The sequence below is a fragment of the Diadema antillarum genome, unplaced genomic scaffold (assembly GCF_040938485.1).
Source record: "Diadema antillarum isolate AM-2024a unplaced genomic scaffold, OU_Dant_1.0 seq00000690_RagTag, whole genome shotgun sequence".
In the NCBI taxonomy this organism is placed as follows: domain Eukaryota; kingdom Metazoa; phylum Echinodermata; class Echinoidea; order Diadematoida; family Diadematidae; genus Diadema; species Diadema antillarum.
Genome location: NW_027271595.1, coordinates 286,626 through 309,365, shown reverse-complemented (window position 1 = coordinate 309,365; position 22,740 = coordinate 286,626). Strand labels below are relative to the sequence as shown.

The 22,740-nt window shown below is 36.8% G+C and overlaps 1 protein-coding gene across 1 annotated transcript; it reads left to right on the top strand.

Moving 5' to 3' along the window:
- The first annotated feature begins 14,461 nt into the window (after window positions 1-14,461).
- On the top strand, window positions 14,462-21,949 carry LOC139737360 (protein SpAN-like). Its single transcript, XM_071648036.1, has 6 exons — window positions 14,462-14,654; window positions 16,729-16,934; window positions 17,328-17,531; window positions 18,431-18,784; window positions 20,174-20,688; window positions 21,820-21,949. The coding sequence occupies exons 1-6, from the start codon at window positions 14,510-14,512 to the stop codon at window positions 21,947-21,949; spliced, it is 1,554 nt and encodes a 517-aa protein (XP_071504137.1). The 5' UTR covers window positions 14,462-14,509.
- Window positions 21,950-22,740: the final 791 nt, after the last annotated feature.

Sequence of the window (22,740 nt, the reverse complement as noted above, 5' to 3'; positions counted from 1 at the left end):
ATTTATTTTCACTTTTACCGGATGTGACACAAACTGATTGCATTCAAGTTAATAAATAACACTTGACGTTATACAGTTAAAACAAGTAAGACAAACTAATTATAAACGAATGCAGTCGCCTCAATGAGCAGATCCTGGTAGTACGTCACGTTCAAGATGATATAATGATTCGGGGGGGGGGTGGTGGTGAAAAATACAGCTACAGATACAGGTATATACATTTTTGTGGGAGGAGCATAAGAAAATCGAAATGTCTTACATAGAGTAGGTTCCTCTGGAGAAGCACAAGTAAAGTTCCCCACTGCGAGGCAGGTTTTTTTTTTTTGACATTTGACAATCATCTTAGAAAAGAAAATAAGATATTGTTTCTTCAAGTTTAGCTATTTGTATTTTCTGTCTTTCAACATAGGTAGATAGATATTGATTACTAGTATTACTATTGCGGAAACGGGATGTCTTTGTGTCAGCACTATAATTCGATGGTGTTATCATATATGCACATTTTATGCAATAAAACACAAACAAAGCAAACTCTTATTTCAGGTAATCACTTAATCAGTTTATCTGTTTTAGTGGAAATCTCCGCAACTCCTGTATGCATTTAAAAAGCAAAGGAAATCCAGCCAAACATGCAGTTAATTTAAACAATCGCAAAAGAACAAAAATATGACTAAAATCATTGGCAGCAATACCTTCGGAAGTTTTGTGCGGGAAGAGGATATCTCACAAAGATTTACGTCCGTCGTTTAGTTGTATCACGTTTATAGAATGCTGCTTTGTACGAGAATACGGTTTTTCCGAGTCCAGGGTCCTATAACCATAACGAGTTGTTTCGCATGACCTATGGTGGCGAAAAATCCAGATTCATTCTGGGTTTTGGTAATTTGAAGGTTCCTCATTGTACATCGCCTTGCTATACGGTTGGATCCGGCTTTTTATGGTTCCAATAATCTCAGTTACTATGATACATCTTATACTATAGTAAGTGTGAGAATGAACACTTGAATTTGGGGTTTGGAATTGGGTACCACGACTCATTTCAGCGTGTAGTACACTCTAAAAACCCAAATGTTGAATTAGCATTTAAAAGGGCCGAGGAGTGACAACATTTTCAAAGTGTTGGTTTTCCTGCTAGATTCAACATTTAAAATGTTATTTTAAAAGTTGGATGCAACACTTCAAAAAATGCTGTCACTCCTCGGCCCTTTTAAATGTTGATTCAACATTTGCGTTTTTATAGTGTATTTTGAATTTTTCTCTGTTGTATAAATGTGATTCAATAGTTAATACTAAAGGACCTGAAAAGAAATTGTTGTAACAATCTTGAGAACTAGGAAAGAACGGAAGTTGTTTTTGTCCAACATGAATCGAATGTTTCCCTGTTGTTAGGTTACGTAGGTGGATAGTGTGATATTACTTTAAAAAAAAATTGTCTAAGAATTGACAGCTACTTTCTGAATGTCTTTGTTTGGGCGAGAAAATTGAGAATAAAAGGCAAGCTTGAAGGTTGAAGTTCCTCTCTATCTGTCCTTATGTTCACAATCTCATTTTGCATACCAATACTGACGCTGATAATGATGAATGATGATACAATTCTATCATGTTCATGCAAAGTAAGTGGAGTAAGCATATCATATTTACACTGCCTACATTATTATTTATTTTCGTGTATCATGCGAGCGGCGATCTTACCGGGGAGCTAGCTACGAATGATGTTGTTGTTGTTGTTTTAGAGAAGAGAGAGAGAAAAAAAATGGGGCCATATACCCTATACGAATGATGTTGAATTTAGGGTGTTTTTTTTTTCATCTAACAAATACCCTATATGAAATAATAAAATTTTCATAAGTGTTCTGAGACGAAAATCACGGAAATGACGTTCATATCACAGCCGGACAAGCAGGCATACTCTGTATGACGTATTTGAAATGTCCATCATCTTGGACTGAGTGAGTATGGTATAATAAAGCGTCGAAAATCCGTCTGTATGAATGAATGAATGAATTGCTTTATTGTCCATAAAGGAAATTCTCTTTTCACTGGTTTTTTTTTTTTTACATGTAGTCCACATAGTGAACAAGACAAAAAATTACAATTACATATTCGTATTGCGGGCATATGAACGCATAAAGGGGGTATGATGCAATGTATAATACGCCCAGCAGCAAAGCGATATAATTAAGACAAAGATTTATCTTTAAAAAATATCAGAGTTAAGTGTTACGATTATTTGCACTACTATAATTTCATTATTATGTCATAACCGTAATTAGAATTATCATTATCGACATTTCTAATATATAACGAGTAAATAACGGATATTGGGTTTACGGTTCATCACCTTCAAAGATCATAGAGTTTTGGACTCTATATAGTCTTAAGTAATTCAATAAAAGTTGAATAAAATTTTCACTTTTCAGCATTCTACTTTTTTATTCTGAAAAGTGAATGGAAACTTGCATGGAAACATGCCACCTCCTCCGTTGTGTAATGCAGATTGTTTAACTTAGTCAAAGAGGGAAGATGTTACTGTTCTCGAGCTGAAACAAACGTCCCCCCCCCCCCGCCCCCTGTATAGACGTGCAGGAGGTCAATGCTATTGATTGAATGGTCTTGGATAAAGAACAATGAAAGTTCCCTCATCAACAACTATAAATAAACTCATGCTTTTCTTTTACTCCAAATCCTTCGGGTACGTCTGCTGTTAATCACAGGCTTTACGTCATGTTTGAGTCAAGCATCGTGCTTTTCTAAATGTTTCTTTCATCTTTGGTGTAATCAGCGTAACTATTTACAAATGACAAATGCGTGAGATGAAAACTGTTGAACCGTGGCCCCCTTGCATTGTCTATTGAGCACCCATGGGTTGCCTTCTAATTACTTGGTTACCAAGTCACTGGTCACTGGAACAATAATGCTCTTTACCACATTGGCGGTGTGCTCCGTCGCCGCAGTGACGTAGGACATTCGCTTTGTTCATTAAGTTCTTAGTTAATGACGCGGAAGAAACTATGGTATCTGAAAAGCTGTTGAATGGAAGGAAACGAACAAATAACAAACTCGCAACTACATCACTGTTTCCGGTCGTGGTGTGTGAGTTGTTCCATGGTAATAATGTAAAATGAGTATTTCCCATTCGCCGTTTTAACAGACTATGTGTTCTAAAGTAAAAAAACAAACAAAACAAAAACAAAACAAAAACAAACAAAACAAAACAAAACAAAACAAAACAAAATAAAACCAAACAAAAACACATGAAGAATTTGCTTATAACATGTATTAAAGGCACGGAACTCACATAACATGAAAGAGGAATTATTCTACCTGAGAGTAAAGGAAATGCACAGGAACTATAGCGAAAAAAAAAGACAATCGGAACAACTTGAAAATACAACAATAATGACATAGACTTCGAGAGGGAACCTCGGCCTAGAGCGCATATCTTTTAGTGGTCGTATAAAACTTTGATCGACCAAGACCCATGCTTTTCTAACAACCTTTGATGAGACTGTGACAGACTTTAGCTTTCTAGACATCTATATCAAATACGTTCAGGGATATATTGTGTGTCTCCGGGCATATTGGCCGAAATTCGCAAAGGTCTAATACAGTAATTTTATGGGCTTAAATAACACGATGAGCGGCATTCTTTGCACCAATGTGAGTTGATTATTCTTGGTGTTTGTTAATGTAAACGGTGTGTGTCTGCCGATAAAACTTAACATTATTTATGGTCTAAATGCATGCTACGATTGTAAATTCCAGCTGATGAGTTATAATGTTCGTGTCTGTAGCAAATTCAGTTTGCATCAGAATGGCGCATCTGTGTATTACGTATAGTTGTAATAAGTATAGTATGAATTATAATATTCAATAAAATGAGGATGTTCCGTTTTATGTGTCTCCTAATCAAACATTTCCAAATCTAGCAGGGAAAAAAAGTAAAGGCAACTAAAAGTACAATTTTCAAAATAGTGAAGGTATATATATATATATATATATATATATATATATATATATGGTGTACCTATCATGTATAGATAATCAATCGGCTTTATCAATGATGTGTGTTGGAGTGTAACAGTATTGGAATGATGATCATAATAGTTAACATCTTTTCAGTCACTCAGTGTGTTTATATTTTTGCAACGTGTTTTAATTTCTTAGTTCGATTCACTAAAAAATATTTCGGCTGCTCTTTGGTCCATGGGCATTCTTTTTAATCGTGCATCACACCCACACACATGCGCATTGTGTTCATGCACAAAAGCACATACCATCAAAACACAAACAATTTTTCAGTTCCATGCATGAGTAAGCCCCTCCCCTCCCCCATACACACGTGTATACACAAACACCCATACATACAATACATGGAAAAAACCACACGATGTGTTTGTATCTCGTGTACAGCCTACCTAAGTATGTCTTTACAATCAGATAATTCTAGCAGAATAAATGCTTTATAATGAATGCATAATTATATATATATATATATATATATATATATATATATATATATATATATACATATATATATTGTATGATTACATATATACGTATACATATATAAAACTATTTCCTGAATTGGAAAGTGAATTATACGAATTGAATTAAATCAAACATTGTTTGTAAATGGACGCTCCAAATAAACAAAACTGGAATATTTCTACTGACATAAAGTAAATAACAATTAAAGGAAAAAAAACAAATATCATAAAAGCACAAACAATATTCATTTTTGATTCATGGATAAGCCCACACAAATGTGTGTGTACATTTGCCATGTGTGCAAACACTGTACAAAAAAAATTAAAAAAAACAAGATCTATAGTGTCTCGTATCTAGCCTACCTCTATTGATACATACTGTGTGTCACTACAATCAGATAATTTGTAGCATAGAATCAACACTGTATAGTAAATGACATGCATACATTTATACATACACATTTCCTTAACTGGAAAGTAAACTAAATAGATTGAATTGAATTCAGAATTTGTAACTGAATGTTCCAAATAAACATTATTGCAATGTTTTACCGGCATAGAGTATAAATTATGATATATCGTATATAATTTAAAAACCGAAAATGTTTTAGAATAAGTTTAAGACCTTTTATGTGCAAGTTTTCTATAGGAAGTGCTGATATAATGTTATGTTGTCTCATATTCATATCATCTTCAAAGTACAAATCACAAATAACACTTGATGTTGTGCGTATTGTATTTGTTCTACTACAGCGAGGTCTGTGCTTTTTTTACCGAGTCTGAAGAAGAAGTGAATTCTCCTTATATGGACAGGAATAAGAACGCCTGGCGATACCACGCTTCAATGCACGATGACGCAGGGCGTGGTTGTGGTATATTCATTCATGAAATCTGTGCCCTCATTGTGTTTCGGCTCGATCAGCACTGGATTAACTGGTAAATCAGGATACACGACTCCTTGTACTATCGCTATTTTTATAATATGTTAAACTGCGCGTGAAGACAGAATCAATTGCCCTCATTTAAGCCGAGACCTATAGTGCTTAGGGCCGACACTTCACGATCGGCAGCCTTGTCTTGACTTAATTAGTGTACCCAGGTCTAGACATAGCGCAGGTTTGACGGATAAAGGTCCAATGAAAAACGGTAAAGGGGGGAACCAAGCCTTGTCATCATTTGGCCAATAAGACGAATACGATTGAGAGTTTGAGACCAAATACAAAGTCGAACTGTTGTTTTAATAACATACTTAATTTTTTCATAGATCGCCACCCTACAAGTGTATGAATATCATTACATTCCTAGGTTACTTATCCTACCCAATTCTGGTAGAATTTGGCAGATCTGATTTTTTTTTCCTTCATTGTTATATCCAGTCAGTTATTATAATCAGTCAACAAATAGTATTCGCAATTACTGTTTGATCAAATTAATGCACGTGTATTCACAATTGCAAAAACAGAAGGGTAAGGATAATAAATCGTCACTTCATTTACCATTTTCAAAATAACATGTGGCACTCACTCGATTCTGGAAACAAAAATAGCTAAAGATACACTACATTACTAGCTCTCCGTTATCTGTAAATTTGTGCAATGGTACAATAACTTATAAGGACAAATCTGAGCCCAGTCAAAGAATGGGTGTTCTTTCCCCCGTGCGTTTATTGTTTATTGTTGTTCAACACCACGGCGTAAATCCGAATCAATACCCTTTTAGACCTTTCATCTAAATCTCATGAAAGAGGATTGGGAATGCTTCTTCTCTTTTGAACCGCACCAGACAGAGATAAGTGACTACATAGCCTTTGAGACAAGTGCTGTGGCTGGAGACGTTAGGGTCTGAAGACATTGGCTACTATGCCTCTTGATCGGGACGAGGTATGAAAATGGCTAGGTTGAACAGTTTTCTTCAGATCACTCTTCAAGAGCAAATTGTGATACATCTATCTAGAAGGGAGACACGACGAAGTCAACTGACATTGTTCAAGAGGAGACAGCGTAGACTTCGAATAGAAGAAAGAATTAAGGAGACTGAAGAGCACACATATCAGACGCAGAACAGCAGAAGACCTCACGATGAAAAGCTGCATCAGTTTTAGTAATTTATTAATGTACTAATATCATGCATACGAAGACGAAGATGTGTATGATAACTTGTCCGTCTGTGGACTGCTGGAAACGAGTTGAAATGAATTAAAGTCCTTTTACATGGATGTTACCATAATTCATGATATGTGTACTGAGTTATTATCGCTTTGTCTTGCGCAGTAGAAAACTTGTCGCTTGCAATGTGTGTGTTTGTGTGTGTGTGGGGGGGGGGGGCATTTTGTTACAGATTTTCAACAGTAAATGTACAATTAAGGAAAAAAAGATGAGAAAGGAATTTCGATATTACCGATAAAGAAATCGGAATGATATATGTATATATCATTAATATCACTGAAAATTCATTCGCACTGTCATCCCTGACGAAGGGGGAGGCCCCCGAAAATTCTTAAAATAAAATCAAGGCCATTGGCATTCAATGCATTCCTCTACTGTGACCTTATTACTTATACATATACATACATACATATATATATATATATGTATATATATATATATATATATATATATATATATATACATAAACAGAGAGAGAGAGAGTAAAAAGACAATCTCGGTGGATGGCAAGTGCCATTCGAACTATATTATTTGTGATATAGGGACAAGCTCACAAGATAGTTGAAAAGAGCGAAGCTGTCTTCGGATGTGGAACATCACAAGGTTAGAAATAATGTCACTTTCAGAATACGCCAAGTTAGTTAATCTCGCTTAAGATTGAAACAGGTGGAAATTGTACAAGAGAAATTTGGCAATCTTTGAGGTATGTGATACCGGGAGAGAAAACAGACTCACAAATCACTTCAATCAATGTTAATGACAAAAGTGTTAGTGGTAGATATTTAGCTGATTTGTTTAATCGCTATTTGGTTAACATAGGGAAAAATTGAGAGTGAAAATTGAGCGTTTAATCAATGAAATAAATGCATTCTTTTTTTTTTACAGCAAAGGCTACACCACCATGACCACATTCCCCCTCAAAACATTTAAAGCTATACAAGAACGTGTGCGATTTGTTAAAGTGACTACCTATGATCTAGCCACGGGTCAACATACCCGTCAAACTTCTGAACTAGTTGCATCCTTGACAGCTGCAGCCCCGCCAACTTAATAAAACAATCAATACACAAGGGCACAATACCTGATGAATGGAAGGAGGCTCGTGTTACACCTGCTTACAAGGAAGGCAGCAGAGATGATATCTGCAATCATAGACCTATTTCTGTTACCCTGTTTTTTGCTAAGACCGTAGAGAAAGTTGCTTATGACCAACTACAGACTTCTCTGATTGAAAACACACAATCTTACAGACAGACAGATAAACAGTTTGGCTTTCATCCGAAGCACTCCACCTCCAAAGATGCATTGCTAATGTAACAGAGTACTGGTCTGATGGTATTGCCTCTGGAAATATTGTTGAGGTAGTAATGATTGATTTTAAAAAGGCTTTTGACGCTGTAAATCACTGTATATTGACTCAAAAGCTAAAAATACATGATTCTAATGGAAATACTGTACGATTTTGAAATAACCTTTCGACCCGGACACGATGTACATGTGTGAGTGGTTTTGTTTCAGATAAGCAAATTATGAGATGTTGGTGTACGACAGTGATCCCTGATTTGACCTGTAATCTTTTCTTTATATGTGAATGAATTGCATGCTGTTGTTAAGTATAGTGACTTGTCACTTTACGCAAATGACACCTGTTCATCTTATTCTGCAAAGAAACCCGGTGACGTTGTTAAACATTTTAAGAAGACCTTGCTTCGCTATCGGACTCGTTATCGGATAAAAACTGTGTGTGAATAAAAAGAAACGTGAACTTATATTTCTTGGTATAAACACCATCTCGCCTGAAGAAACGAACCAAATACCAGGATTATGAACGTACATATTGACAAATACGTAATTCAGAGAACAGCATGTACATATCTGGGAGCATGCAGTGATATATGAGAATCTGCAATGGAACGCTCACTTTGATTACTTACATAATCCTGGTATTTGGTATTTGGTTCAGGTTTCTTCGGACGAGATGGTGTTTATACCAAGAAATATAAGTTCACGTTTCTTCTTATTCACACACAGTTTTTTTTTATGCAAAAAATTTTAAACCAATTATGAAAATGGAAATAAACAAAATGAAATGAAATGAAATAAATGAAATGAAATGACATGAAATGAAATGAAATAAATGAAATGAAATGAAATGAAATGAAAAGGCGTCAATATCTTTTGTAGAGACGTGATATGTTTGATTTCCGTGCTTTGTTGTTATTACATTAATCTATAATACAGTCTCATCTTGATGATTGTAACATAGTCTGGGGGAAAACTGGAAAGCATTACTGATGTGATATATTGCTTTTTATCCAAAATTGTTCTGTAAGAAATGTTTTGCAGGTTAATTGTATGTTCTCTACAAACGACCTGTGGACACTCTACACCCTTATTGCTAAATGTTCGCAGGTCCAAACAATTAACTCATTCTCCTTTCCGAGCTGGCGGGCTGACTACTGGTCTTCCGTGGATCAGTGAACTCTTTAGTCCTCGTGACACTAGGTACAATACATGATCTGGCTATTATCAACTGAAGCTAAACCCAAATCCAATCATAAATCACTGCAATCGTAGTAGGTACGCAGAATGGAGTCACTATATACTGTGAAACAAGATTGAAAGATCGATAACTCTGTCCATGTCATTTGAAGCATTTGAGCGTTACGTAGATACACTGACCGAAGATGTTTCATTGCATCATAATTATGTTTCACTCATCACATTTGTATCTTATGATTGCTCCGTTTCCTCACTGATTGTTCTCTATTTTATTTAGATTAATCTAATATTTTGCCTTTTGAAAGGTTTCTGTCCGATGTTGTGTGCTAAATTTGCGAAGAATCGTTGTTCCGAAGGTTCGTTAATTTAAAATAAGAGAAAGGTTCGTTATTCCGAAGGGTTCGTTAGTATGTATGCATCTTATTTTTATTTTCGAATTATAAACCCTATCATATTTCATTGTCGGATTAACGAACCTTTGGAATAACGAACTCTGATCCGAATAACGCCTCAAACTTTCGGATTAATGAATCCTTTTTCATTTTCAGCTTAACGAACCTTTGAAATAACAAACATCGGCTTCTCCATCCATATATGGCACCGCAGAATCAAACTACTCTTTGGAAGATGTAGAAGATGTGGAAGATGTAAAAGATTCTATAGCCCTTTCACCTTCAAGCTACATATTTTTGACGCGGCATGGTGGTGAAAACGTTCGTAAGCACTACCACACACTGTCATTTTTTTTTTTTGCGGCTACATAACATGTGATCCTTGGATATACAGTCAGACATGACAGCACTCATTTGTTATTTAAGCATTATATCCAAAACGATATTTTCGTCTTCTTTCTGCAAAACTGTTCCTCACAATAATATGCCTACTTGAAAAGTATTTCAAATTTCACAAAGACACAAACTAACAGAGCTCCTTACATTTTTGACAAATAGTATTGTATTTGTAATTCCATCATAATTACATCGTACATGCGTTAAGTACATTTGAAAATGTCTGTTACGGAACAATTAATGTTCAATGACAAGAAAACAACCCTTCCTGTTGGTCATTCATATCATATTTCTAAATCTAGATCAAATGTTTTATTAGTAGGAAACATTGATAATGCCATCAAATAATGATTTGGAGTGTTCGTTGATACTCGCCTGAATATGAAATCACAAATTACGAGTGCAATTTGGTATATCGTAGATCTGTAACCCGAGATGCATTCGTAAATGTGTCGATTAAAACAATATGAAAACTGTTATTCATGGATGCATCATAGTTTTGTAAACTAGAGTGGTGTAATGATTTATTGTTTGGATTATCAGACACGCAGATTGTGAAGTTGGAACGGGATCAAAACACATGATATGCAAGATTTATTTCTAACCTCCCAAGATTCGGCCGTGTTACACCACTTCTGGAGAATCAAAACCTGGTTGCCCATTCGCCAAGGAGTTGAATTGAAGATACTGATGACTCATAGTCTACAAAACATTAAGTGGTTTAACTCCTTTTTAATACAATAATGGAATAAATGAACCTCGAACCAATGGTTATATTATTTTCGTATTGTAGATTCCCTGTAAAACACAGTATACATAAAGTCAGGTGACTTTTTTTTCCTTTGGCAGCCTCTAGGTAAGATCACCACTGGATATCAGAAAATCTCAGTCATTATAGAAGCCATCGGATCAAAACTCGAAACTTTTTCTTTAACAGGGAGTTATTCATATTTCCTGTCTTGCATAGTTGAAAATAATAAATGAATAAAAGAGATAGTGCATACAGTATATTTGATTATATTATGATTTATCACAGTATCTTTGATCGATTAAAATCCAGATGTCAATGTAATAATACATTTATTTTGCTGTAATTTGATATGATGTGGAATGAACTGTATGCAAGGTGGTCTTGTAAGGGTTAGACCTATAGATATAGGCCTATACTATGGAGCCCCCGTGAGTTGAAATTGCCCTATGAACAAATTCTTTAACTGCTGGTAAATATATCTGGTAATAAACCTGTCTCCGTTAGGTTTGTCAGACTATTCACAACACCTCCTGAATTAAATTGTTTCCCCATATCAAAAATTCTATAGGATTTCTTTTATAGTAGTTATTTTCTTATCAATTTATTCTGCTGACGAAAATTAGCACAACATATAGACTTATATGTCTATTTTTTTTCTATTCACCTAATGTTTATTTAAAATATTTCACAAATTAATAGATTACTAGGAAAAATAGCATTTGAGGAGCTCTTACAGCGCAAGATAAGGGCCAATTAAGACACATAGATTCTTCGCTGAACAATACTGATTTATTATATCGTTATTATTCATTTACTACAAGTATAGTGCTCAAGCAAATCTAAATGAGCAGTCTACTCCCAGACGCTTATACTGATTCGTGCGTCAGAGATTGAGTACTAGTGGGCGAAAAAAATATCAATCAGTAATCTAATTAGTTTCAGGGTGGGTAATACTCTTCTTGTGAGAAGAAACGAACCCTTTCAGTCTTCAATGTCTGAGGCGATAATAGCGTCAAAATCTCACATAGAGAAAACACCTCAAATGGACTTTCTGAATACAAGGCGTAGGTTGTAAGACATGGTTAAGAGTGTCTTTCTTTTGTATTATAGGGCAGTGATTCTTGACGCTCGAACGCTTCACAAATAACCTAACCTTGTACGTTCTATACAGAACTGTAATTAACCAGCCACGTAAATGTCTCCGCTCAGACCAGAAGAAACAAAGGTTACTCGTAAGGTGCTTAACAACTTATCAACAATTACCTACTTTCCTCGAATCTTACCGTTTGAAAGGGTGGGGTCTTTCTTGCAAGAGAGAAAGGGTCTGATGAAGTGATTTTTCACTTCTTATATTCTTACATTGTCAACCCCGAAGATTTCTTGTCTAATACCCAAGAGCTGTTCTCATTGTATTAAACTACGAGCAGGTCTTAAACGCTTATCCACTCGGATTCAACATGACTAAAACAACAAACAACCAAACTAACCAACAAAAAGAAGAGAAGATTATTGAAAGAAGATTGTCAATTGTGTTCTTCATCTTAACTTGGTCGGGTTAAGGTTGCTTTTATGGTTTCTCTTTGCTGGCTCGAAGATATAAATATGGCAGTTTGTACAACGTAGCTTCAGACTCGCCATCGAAGACGGCTACGTTAACTTCAAAGTCAGTAGACATCATCAAGAGGTATTCTTCACCAACGGAAAAACTCCAAAAACTCGCAAGTGTTTAAAGTACTATCAGCAGCATGACGGTTTCAGTGGTGTCATCGTTGTTGCTAGCCCTGTTCGTTCCCGGCCTACTTTGTGCACCTGCTGCTAACGACTTACTGGACAAGATTGCCCGCGACTTGAAGCTCCTTGAAGACAAACCAGTGGTATGTACGCTGTGCCAATGTAATAACTATAACTATGATGATAATAATAATGATAATTATAATTATAGTAATAATGCTAATGATAATGATAATAATAATACTATGATAGTTGTAATAATAATATTTTTCTTGTTGTTTTTATTATCATCATCATTAATACTAACAATACACTGTTATTAAAAAAAACTGTCACACTATTTGCTCGAGTTTTATTTCGTTGTTTTGCTTTTATTGATATTACCCTCCATCTCCCTCCGACCTGATTAGCACGGCTGTCTTTATTTCCGCGTGCTTTGGTTTTGAATGATTGCTTTACCTGTGAGTATGATATTGTATCATATATGATTCCGAAAATTAGTCTGCAATCATGCAGAAATATCATCAAAACGACACATAATTATCTTCAAGCATTCCCAGAGTAGAAAATTACAATTTCCGTTGAGTTTTAAGAAACCCTTCGTGTTGACACTAGAAAGTTGGCAAAGGTAATGTCCAAGACCAGAAAACGTACATTTGAAAGAGAGCAATAATCGGCAGCATTAGAGACTGTCAAAGTCCTAATTATCAGTGACTGCACATGGACGAAAATTTACGTCACGTGCAACGCCACTATGACCAACGCCAAGAGACACTTCACACTGAAGACTCTAGTAGCGTTTCAAATGCCTGTAAAATGTTTTTAATGATTTCTACAGATCGATTTCAACAAACAAACAAAAAAGGAAAATAGCAATTTTCACTATACGTGTCATACATTTTGTTTGTGTGTGTAAGTGCATATTTTTGCATTTTCTCTCCCACTTGTTTTTTTTTTCTAATATGCTGAAGGGACTTTCACCACACGTAACTACAAGCCCTTAAATTGATTTTATCCCTCTGGAATAATAAGATGAAATTAAACTTGTCAGACACCCCTAATCATTTCTTAATTTTCTCTCTCAACCTGTTAAGTGTCTTAAAAGCCGTGGAATCCCCTACGCCTTAAAAATTGAATCAACGGCGTTGTTTACATGCTCTCCAATTTCTATTGGTGTTATCAACAAGTAGAAATAGTTCAATTTGCTTGAATCTGACTTCCATATATTGTTCATTCCCTGTCATATCGTTGCTATTGTTTATAGTTGGTGTCATGTTGTAGTATGAGAAATTTTATGTACATAAACATGTGTGTTTCGTTGTTGGCTCTTTTACTTGTGTGCTTACAGCTACTTGACCTATATACCTCTTCGGATATGTTCTCTTGTAGAAGAATCACCAGATAAATTATCAATGCAATATACATACTCCATATAGATCATTTCAATGAAGAATGCATTGTGATGTGAATTGACAAACATCTAAATGTTGTAAATGGATTCACTATGGCATACAAGTCAACAACGTTCATCGTGTATTAATTAAAACACACGTACTATAGTGAGGACTAGTTAATAGCTCAAACAAGTCGCGAGTGTGGAAGCTGCTATAGCTCCAAATTATGTTCCACCTTAAAAAAAAAAAAAAACATGAGTGCACATGGTGCTCTGATAAATTTTATCCCGCGCATCCAGATTTTTTTTTTCTGGGCTACATTTTCACTTCCCTTTTACCTGTTCTCTCTTCCCACCCCACTCTCTCTCTCCCTCTCTCCTCTCCTCTCTCTCTCTCTCTCTCTCTCTCTCTCTCTCTCTCTATATATATATATATATATATATATATATATATATATATATATATATATATTACTATATATATACCCCCTTTCTCTCTCTCCCCTCTATCTCTCCCTCTATCGCCCTGTCTCCTTTCTCTCCCCCAACTTTTTATCTCTATATATCTCCCTCTCCCTCTGTCACGCTTTTCCTCTGAGAAGTCTCTTAGCGTATCCTTCGAGAAGCCGGTTGAACAGCATGAGGAACCGAAGGACGAAGACAACACTCCTGGCTCGTTCGAAGGAGACATGATACTAACGCCAGAACAGGCTCAAGAAATCGAAGAGGCTATCTTCACGGAGAAGTATGGCCGAGAGAAAAGGAAGGCAGTATCGAATACGCTGACCCGCTGGACTCAGAACATCGTGCCTTACGTCATCTCATCTTCATCTAGTAAGTTCTGACACCTGTACGATATCAACAATGAAGAGAAAACGTGGGCAATTTAGACTCCGGACCCTCTTTAAAGGAGATTGGCTAGTAACTTATCAATGGGAATGCTGGGGGATGATTGTTCCAATCCTTGTGGGATTCATTTTAGAGTACATTATATATTTATTGTTGTGTGAAAATTATTTGCTTAAGAATTGTCTCATATTCAAATAATGTGCACTTCAATCGCCCCGTCACTGTGCAGGCATGCTAACCTGGAAACATTAAACTGCACATAACTTGAATATGAGACCATTCTGAAGCAAATAATTTTCGCACAACAATAGATACATAATGTACTCTTAAATGAATCCCACAAAAATTGGAACAATCATCCCCCAGCATTACCACTGATTCCCACTGTATCAGTTACTAGCCATCCCCTTTAAGATATCTCTGTAGGATTCGTCACCTGCAGGTCGGTAAATGTAATTTCGTCAGGATCAAATAAGTGTATAATTTAATTCGGCATGAAGGCCTTTAACCTATCTCTATCGAAATATTGTTACCCTCTGTAAAAGTGGATTTTTTCGAGGTGTGGAAACTTTCGCGCCTTTCGCGCAACCATGGAAGCTAGCGCGAAAATAAAAGCACGATAAAATTTTGCATGCTATCTTTATTTTGTTCCCGTGGTTACTGGATTCTGCACAATTAGAAACACGCGAAATACATCTTACCCGGCCGCGCGCAGAAAAAAAAATCCTCGGGCGAAAATACGCCATTTTACAAAGTATTATAAGATTGGTGAAAGAACATTTTTTTCTTTGTCCACAATAATGCACTCCAACATTGAAATCGGCATTGTATTTCTACCAAGAAACATAACTGTTCGTGTATCAAGACGGCACGTACAGACGTATGGGTTATGACTGCATCACTACCCACTTTTTTTTTCATCAGAAGTCGCATAATTATGATTCAAAGCAGATAATGAAACACAAACCTATATCAAGCTGACGCTAATGAAGAATCATAGCAGAATATGTTTCATCAAACTCGGATAAAATGAATAACTTTAGAATTAGAAGAGGTAATCACGTCATCGCTTTCCATGTATTCTACTGCCCTGCCTGCTTCGAGGGTTGTTCCCGCTGTTAATGTCCTGGATTCCGCGAAATTAAAAACACTTGAAATTCATTTCACCCGGTCTTTAATTTGCTTCCATCAAAGCTGACCAGAACTTTGGTGAAGTTTTTCACTGAACACCATTTAAATAAGAACTGCATATTATGTTCTATGAGAGCAAATGATGCCACTTTGAGGTGTCTCACATAAAGGCGATTGAGATTGAATCGACATTATACATATTCAGAGATCCCTCACAATAAGCCAGTTCGTAGTTCTACTTTGCGCATGAGCAGTAAAAGGTTATAGGTACCAAAACGCATGATGGTTTTTAAATTCACGGAGATAAGCATGTGTCATATAGTGATTATTTATGCAATCCTTGTACATGATACTTGCCGTTGCATCCACCTGACTGCAAACCTGGTATTTGGCAATACGAATATAAACATGTTTCAATGCATTGATTTCAATACAAAACAAAGAAATGGATGCTTCCCCCAGGGTTGTTTGACGGACCATTCTGGTCACCTGTGGCCCGTTGCATAAAACTTACCGTTGAATTTCAATGGTAACTACCATCAAAATTAAGCGTCACAGCCAATCAGCATCAAGGATTGTAAAATTTACCGCTAATTTGAAGACTTACCGCTAGAAAGGAGCGGTAAGTCCAGCGGTAAGGGTTTTATGCAACAGGGCCCTGGTCTCGCTATGCATGATCATTTTTTGTTGAACACGAATTCCATAAATTGTTACGCCAGGCAAACTTACCGGTACGCATTATGTTGCTTTGAATATGAGTTAAGTGCCTAACCAACCAAGAAAATAGAAAGGTCATTTGTACCAACGTGCACATGAGCTAATTACAAACTGGCTTATAATCGCTTTAATTTTTTTATTCAGAAAACAGTGATATGCAAAGAGGCATTTTAGAATTACGAGCTTGGGACATCAACTGATTTTGTTTCAGGCGGTGACACCAATGTGATCCGCTCTGCAATGGACCACTGGGAACAGCACACCTGTTTGAGATTCGAACCAAGAACCTCACAGCACGCCAACCAACTGGGTCATGGAACCTACCTGAACTTTATCAAGGGCGGTGGATGCTGGTCTTACGTTGGAAGAGTATTTTCGTCTTCCCAAGATGTGTCCATCGGTAATGGGTGTGCATACGTAAGTACCCATGATTTGCGTTCTTCAGAGAGAAAAAAAATACTTGATATTAGTAGACCACGTGAGTGAAACTTTCAAAATCCATAACTTTTGAATGGATAGTTGGATCTAAACCTTCACCGATGTGTTATACTGACATTGCTGCAATTATTAGATTCACATGTTCACTAAGGTGAATTTGGCATTTATAAACTTTCGTTTGACACGTCTCATTAAGAATGTCATACTTCATTTACCGTGTTTTTTTTTCTATAAGAAAAATGAGGGGGCATCTTTGAGAATTGGCGCGCACCCAATTTGAAGGACGCTTTTAATCAATATGTTTATTTACAGCTGATCCAGTGTGAAATGAGAAGGCTTAATATATCTTCTTTGTATTATGTTAACAAATAGCTCGGCATCGTCGCCCACGAGATCGGCCACGCCATGGGTTTCCATCACGAGCAGTCTCGACCAGACAGGGACGATTACGTCACGGTCCATTTCGAAAACATCCAGTCGGGATTCGAAGGCAACTTTCAGAAATATAGTTGGAACGATGTAACCACGGAAAATGTTCCGTACGACGTTGGATCAGTTATGCACTACAGTTCTGGTGTAAGTCAGACTTGATTTCTTTTGATTTTTTTTATGCGCAAAAAGGAATATGTCCTACTCCATACATATATACAAGCATATCATATTACAATGTATATAGAGAGATATGTTGAAACCCATTAACACATAGTTATTAGAACGTATATGTCTTCATCCAAATTATTTGATATATAATTATGAATAAATACAGTAAGTTTGCAAACATTGCGCATGAAGAGAGAGAGATGGAGTGAGGGATTGAGAAAAAAGTGACACGAAGAGAGGTGTACATCGTTACTTGTGTGTGTGTGTGTGTGTGTGTGTGTGTGCTTGTGTGTGTGACACAAATATTATAGCAAATATGCAAAACCAATGCCATCTACATCTGTCTATTCTCCGCTTTCTCTGAATTTAGTAACATAAAGGTCTATAAAAAATTTTTATCATTATTTATCACTATTCATTTGACAAAGGGCATCTGATATTAATATTCATCAAGTGTCAGAAACCACATTCCTGTGGATTGGCGACGCATATGCGTCTTTTTCTCAACAATCATTATACTATTGGCCCATATTTCTTTTTTCATTGTTTGTATCAATTGCACATAATTTTGTTTTGAGAGAATAAGTTTGTATGTGAGTCTTGAATCTGAATACCAACATATTTTTACAAGATTTAAGTTGCCTTGTGTTCTCAATATCGTAAACTTCTGTAAATAATGTCTGGAATAAAGAAATTATTTTCAACAGATTAAGTAATTTAAACCGGACACAGGCAGTTTTATGTCTCCAACATGACAGTGCTGTAAGGTTTTCAAAATTCAATGACCTCGAAACAATAATCTCTGCAGCAAATTCCTTGATGGTTTTATAAAATGATTAATATTTTGTTCTTTATTTTGATTGTTTGTTGTATAGGCATTCTCCTCCAACGGTCAACCAACCATCACCACCATCGACCCTCTGCTGATGAATCAACTTGGAAACCGACAGGGCCTCAGCTTTGCTGATATCAAACTTGCCAATCTCATCTACAACTGCAACGACGGCTGTAGTAATAATCTGGCCTGCCAAAATGGCGGCTACCAGGGTCCCGACTGTGACTGCGTGTGTCCTCCAGGACACACCGGAATCCTGTGTGAGGACGGTCCTACCGGACCACCACCTCCCCAAGGGTGCGTCTATATGCTGACGGATGAAGATGGTGAAATCACATCACCAAGCTATCCAAGTAATTACGACAACCACGAAGACTGCACATGGCTTATTGAGGTGAGTATTCAGCCACTGCGAGCACGATAGTCAACCATACTGAAATTGATTGAAATAAAGCCATTCTTATCTCCTGACCCTTTTCCCCACCAGTTAGGCTAGTCTTTGTGAAAATAAGAAAAAAAATGATTATCTTCTTGGGTTGATGGAGAATGTATGGAACTCGTTGACTGACGATATTAGCCGCAGTTCTTCTCTACCATGCTTTCAATCATTCTTATTAAAAAAAAACAACAACAACAACTTACAACGTATCACTCGAATGAGAAATTATGAGTATAATTGATCAGTTTACCCCCGCCCCAACTAATATTATTGATTCGCTGTAAAGTCTCATTCTTAAAAAGTAAGTGTTTAAGTAAACATTAGCAGGGCTTATTTTACTGTATAAAGCTCCCAACTCCTGAAAACGGTAGGCCTATATGCTATCGCTTTTTTCCTCTTCTCTCAAGTTTTCTTATTCGGGTATCCCCTAATTCTTGTCCCAAAATTCTTTTTCTGGCCTGTTATATTCATCTTGTTTTGTCCTCCTAGGTCAAATTACATCGAATATACTCAAAACAAATATTTTTATTTATTCTGTGGGCTTTCTTAAGCTGAAAATAAGATAAAAATAGTAACAATTCATATTGTCCAGAGGCCGTTACTCAAGGCAAGCGCATTGCCTATCGATAACGGTTTCCTTGATCTACTTGTATTATTTCTTATGAGTATCCCTGTTCACATTTTCAGGTGATTTCTATTGATTTGTCAAACTGAATTCTTTCAAACAAGACTAATGGAGGAATAAAGATTACTGAAACTGTATGCAAGATTCTGGAATAAGACACATCGTTTATTTTGGTAAATCTACATGTAAACATCTTCCTGGGGGAGAGAAACTGATGAAAGTTCGAAGGCACTTGAAAACTATGATTGTTTAAATGTTAGTAGGCCTACACTTAATTTGGCGCCATATTGGCCTCGTAAATATAACCACCATGTCACGTGACATTCTTGCTTGACATTCTTCTTGGCATTATACAAAAACTGACTTATATTGCATTCGTCTATTTTTCCAACTTGTTCCCACATGCATTGAATGAAATAAGCATATACGATTGCAAAACAAACGTTCTTTCTTTAATGTTCTTATGCTGAATGAAGTAGCCATACTATTTACGTTCATATAAAAACAAACAAATGGCTGTCTCCTGATTCTTCCTTTACACGTGAAGATCGAGTGAAATCACTTGTGCTCATTGAAACGAAGACAATGCCTTGAAGTAGGTTCGTTTAACAGCATTTCATTGAATGGTAGGTTACACAATGTTATCAATCCCTTGTCAACTAGTGGATGAATGAACATGAGAGTTTCACGTACTGTCATCGCCACATTGACCTTTCTAGGGAGCTCCAGGTTCTACGATCACACTCACCTTCGTCGACATGGACATCGAGTCCCACTCTACTTGCAACTATGACTCCGTAGAGGTCCGTACGGGAGATGTCAGTTTGCCGGGCCTGAAGTTTTGCGGCACCACCCTACCTGGGGAGCAGATGTCGACTGGGAACCAGCTACTGGTGGCCTTCACATCAGACTACAGCGTGACAAGGCGTGGCTTCAAGGCTACCTATGTCATCAATAATCCTGAACCTCCAACCACACTCCCAAGCATGACCACGGGTCCTGGAGAATTCGTCGGCACTTGTGGAGGAGATTTCTTAGGGAATAGTGGGACGATTGCCTCTCCAAACTACCCAAACAACTACGACAACGGCTTGCAGTGCGTCTACACCATCGAGGTCGACGCTGGTCGCCATGTCGCACTCACCTTCCACGAGTTTGATTTGGAGGGAAACGCCAGATGCAGCTGGGACTGGCTAGAAATTAATCTGGGAGAAGGAGTGCGGGTGCCTATGAAGTAAGACATTTCTTTATGATTATACTCCACTCTTCATTTTGCCGCCGGTGATTGCAATAATCAACATAGTAATTAAATGTGCTCATTGATTTATTTTGACAACTGAATTCGCCAAATCTGATTTAACAGTGACGTCAGGATGGCATGCGTTTGGCAATGAATATTGACAGAGATTGATATCTCTGTTTTTTTCAGAGAATAAATCCAGCGTGGTTCTATTTCCTTTCACTGAGTGTGACGTATTACGTAATAGCACGACATTCAAAGACACTTGAATGGAGGGTGTCATGGTTTACAATGTATTCTTTCTTGATGTGAGTGTGATAGCGAATTTTTTTTTAAAGTCTGACCGCGATGGTATGTATGTTGTTACCGCCCTCCACGCTCCCCTTCTCAGGACCACACTCACATCCAAGAAATAATACATGGTGAGCAGCGAAACCCGTCATCACCCAATATTCTATCGTCATTAAAACCTTCAAAGATGACATATAAACTTCCCAATACTTCAAAAAATAAGTTGAGAAGTAACCGATATCACTGGGGGATCGAATTTGGAACAAACCTGGACAACTATTCATTTTGCTTCTCTCGTAAACAAGTCCCATATTTAATCATCTGCATTCTTGTCCGGAAGCTCCATGATGGGTTTAAACTGCAGTATTAATGGCACATCATTTCTTTCATCGTGGACACGTACGTTTAATTCTGTAACATGATTATGGTTTATGGGATCACAGCCAACCTACGTGATATTAGGTCAATCAATGTTATTTCGTCCTCACGACCTCTTCTGGTACAGCTTCCTGATATAAAACTACTTAATCTAGGGTTTTTATGGCAAGTCCTCGAATCAGATCATTGATCACTTCGTTATTTTGTGGGCTCCCCAAGAAAACGAAAGTTCGGTCACGTGACCTGTTTGTGTCTAATATCCTCTCCTGACCAGAAACTTAATTCCAACTGTCGCAATCAATTATTTTACTAGTTAATTTTGGCTGCAGTCTCGTCCATCGATTTTCCAGAAGTCAGGAGGCCTTGAACATTATCTCTGTTACAGCCGTGTAAATTTGTCAAGCTTCTGTAATTTTCCGTCTCATAAATGATGTGTTTCTTCTCTTTGCATTGCAGAATGTGTGGAATTGAATATCCTACAGGTCCTCTGGTCTCTATTGACAACAAAATGATAGTGACTCTCAGGACGGACGGCAGCGTGACCGAGAGCGGCTTTGCAGCAATCTTCAGGGCTGTCGACGTCTAAGAATTCATCAGTGCTTAGATGACTTGTCTTCGTCACAAAACCTGTACGAATGAAAAAAATCTTCTTCTAGTTCCTCACGAATGGAAAAAAAAAAATCTATTTTCTCATTTTTTACTTGTACTGAAAATGAAGTCTTGTAGATGTTTGGTTTCTTCTGCACAGAATGTTGAAATTGCGTTCAGGATTACAACATTAGCAGCGATAAGAGTTAGTACCTGTAAGACTACTTACTACTTCCATGTCTTCCATTTCGTCATACGTTACAATATAACGTCCGTGGACTATAGACTAGCTCACTGCTGTGAGAAGAGGGAAAAGCAAAGCAAAATAAAAGAGATTCTTTGACTCAAAAACATTCAAGAGTAACCAGTGCCATAATGATAAGCACTGTATGTTCAGATATTCTAGAATTCTATGTGTCGGTATTTTCGCTCATTAGGCCTACACTGTGTTTCCTGGTATAAACACATTTCAAAGTAAGATACAGGAACAGCTCTGTTCATGAATACACCGAGATTACGGCAGAATTGCGGTTATAATCTATATGTTGTAGTTACATGAATGTACTAGTGTATTAATGTTTGTATAGTTAATATTCTTATAACATTTGTTTATATTTTGATCTTCTAGAGATCTAGAGATCATATTCTTTCGCTGTGATTATTCTGAATAAAACTCACAAACCTACAATGCTAGGTACAATCTACAGACCATTTGATGATCAGTTATTATGAAGCTAGTCAATGTCAGAACGTTATAAAAGGCACAACATGTATGTTCCGGATGGCTCA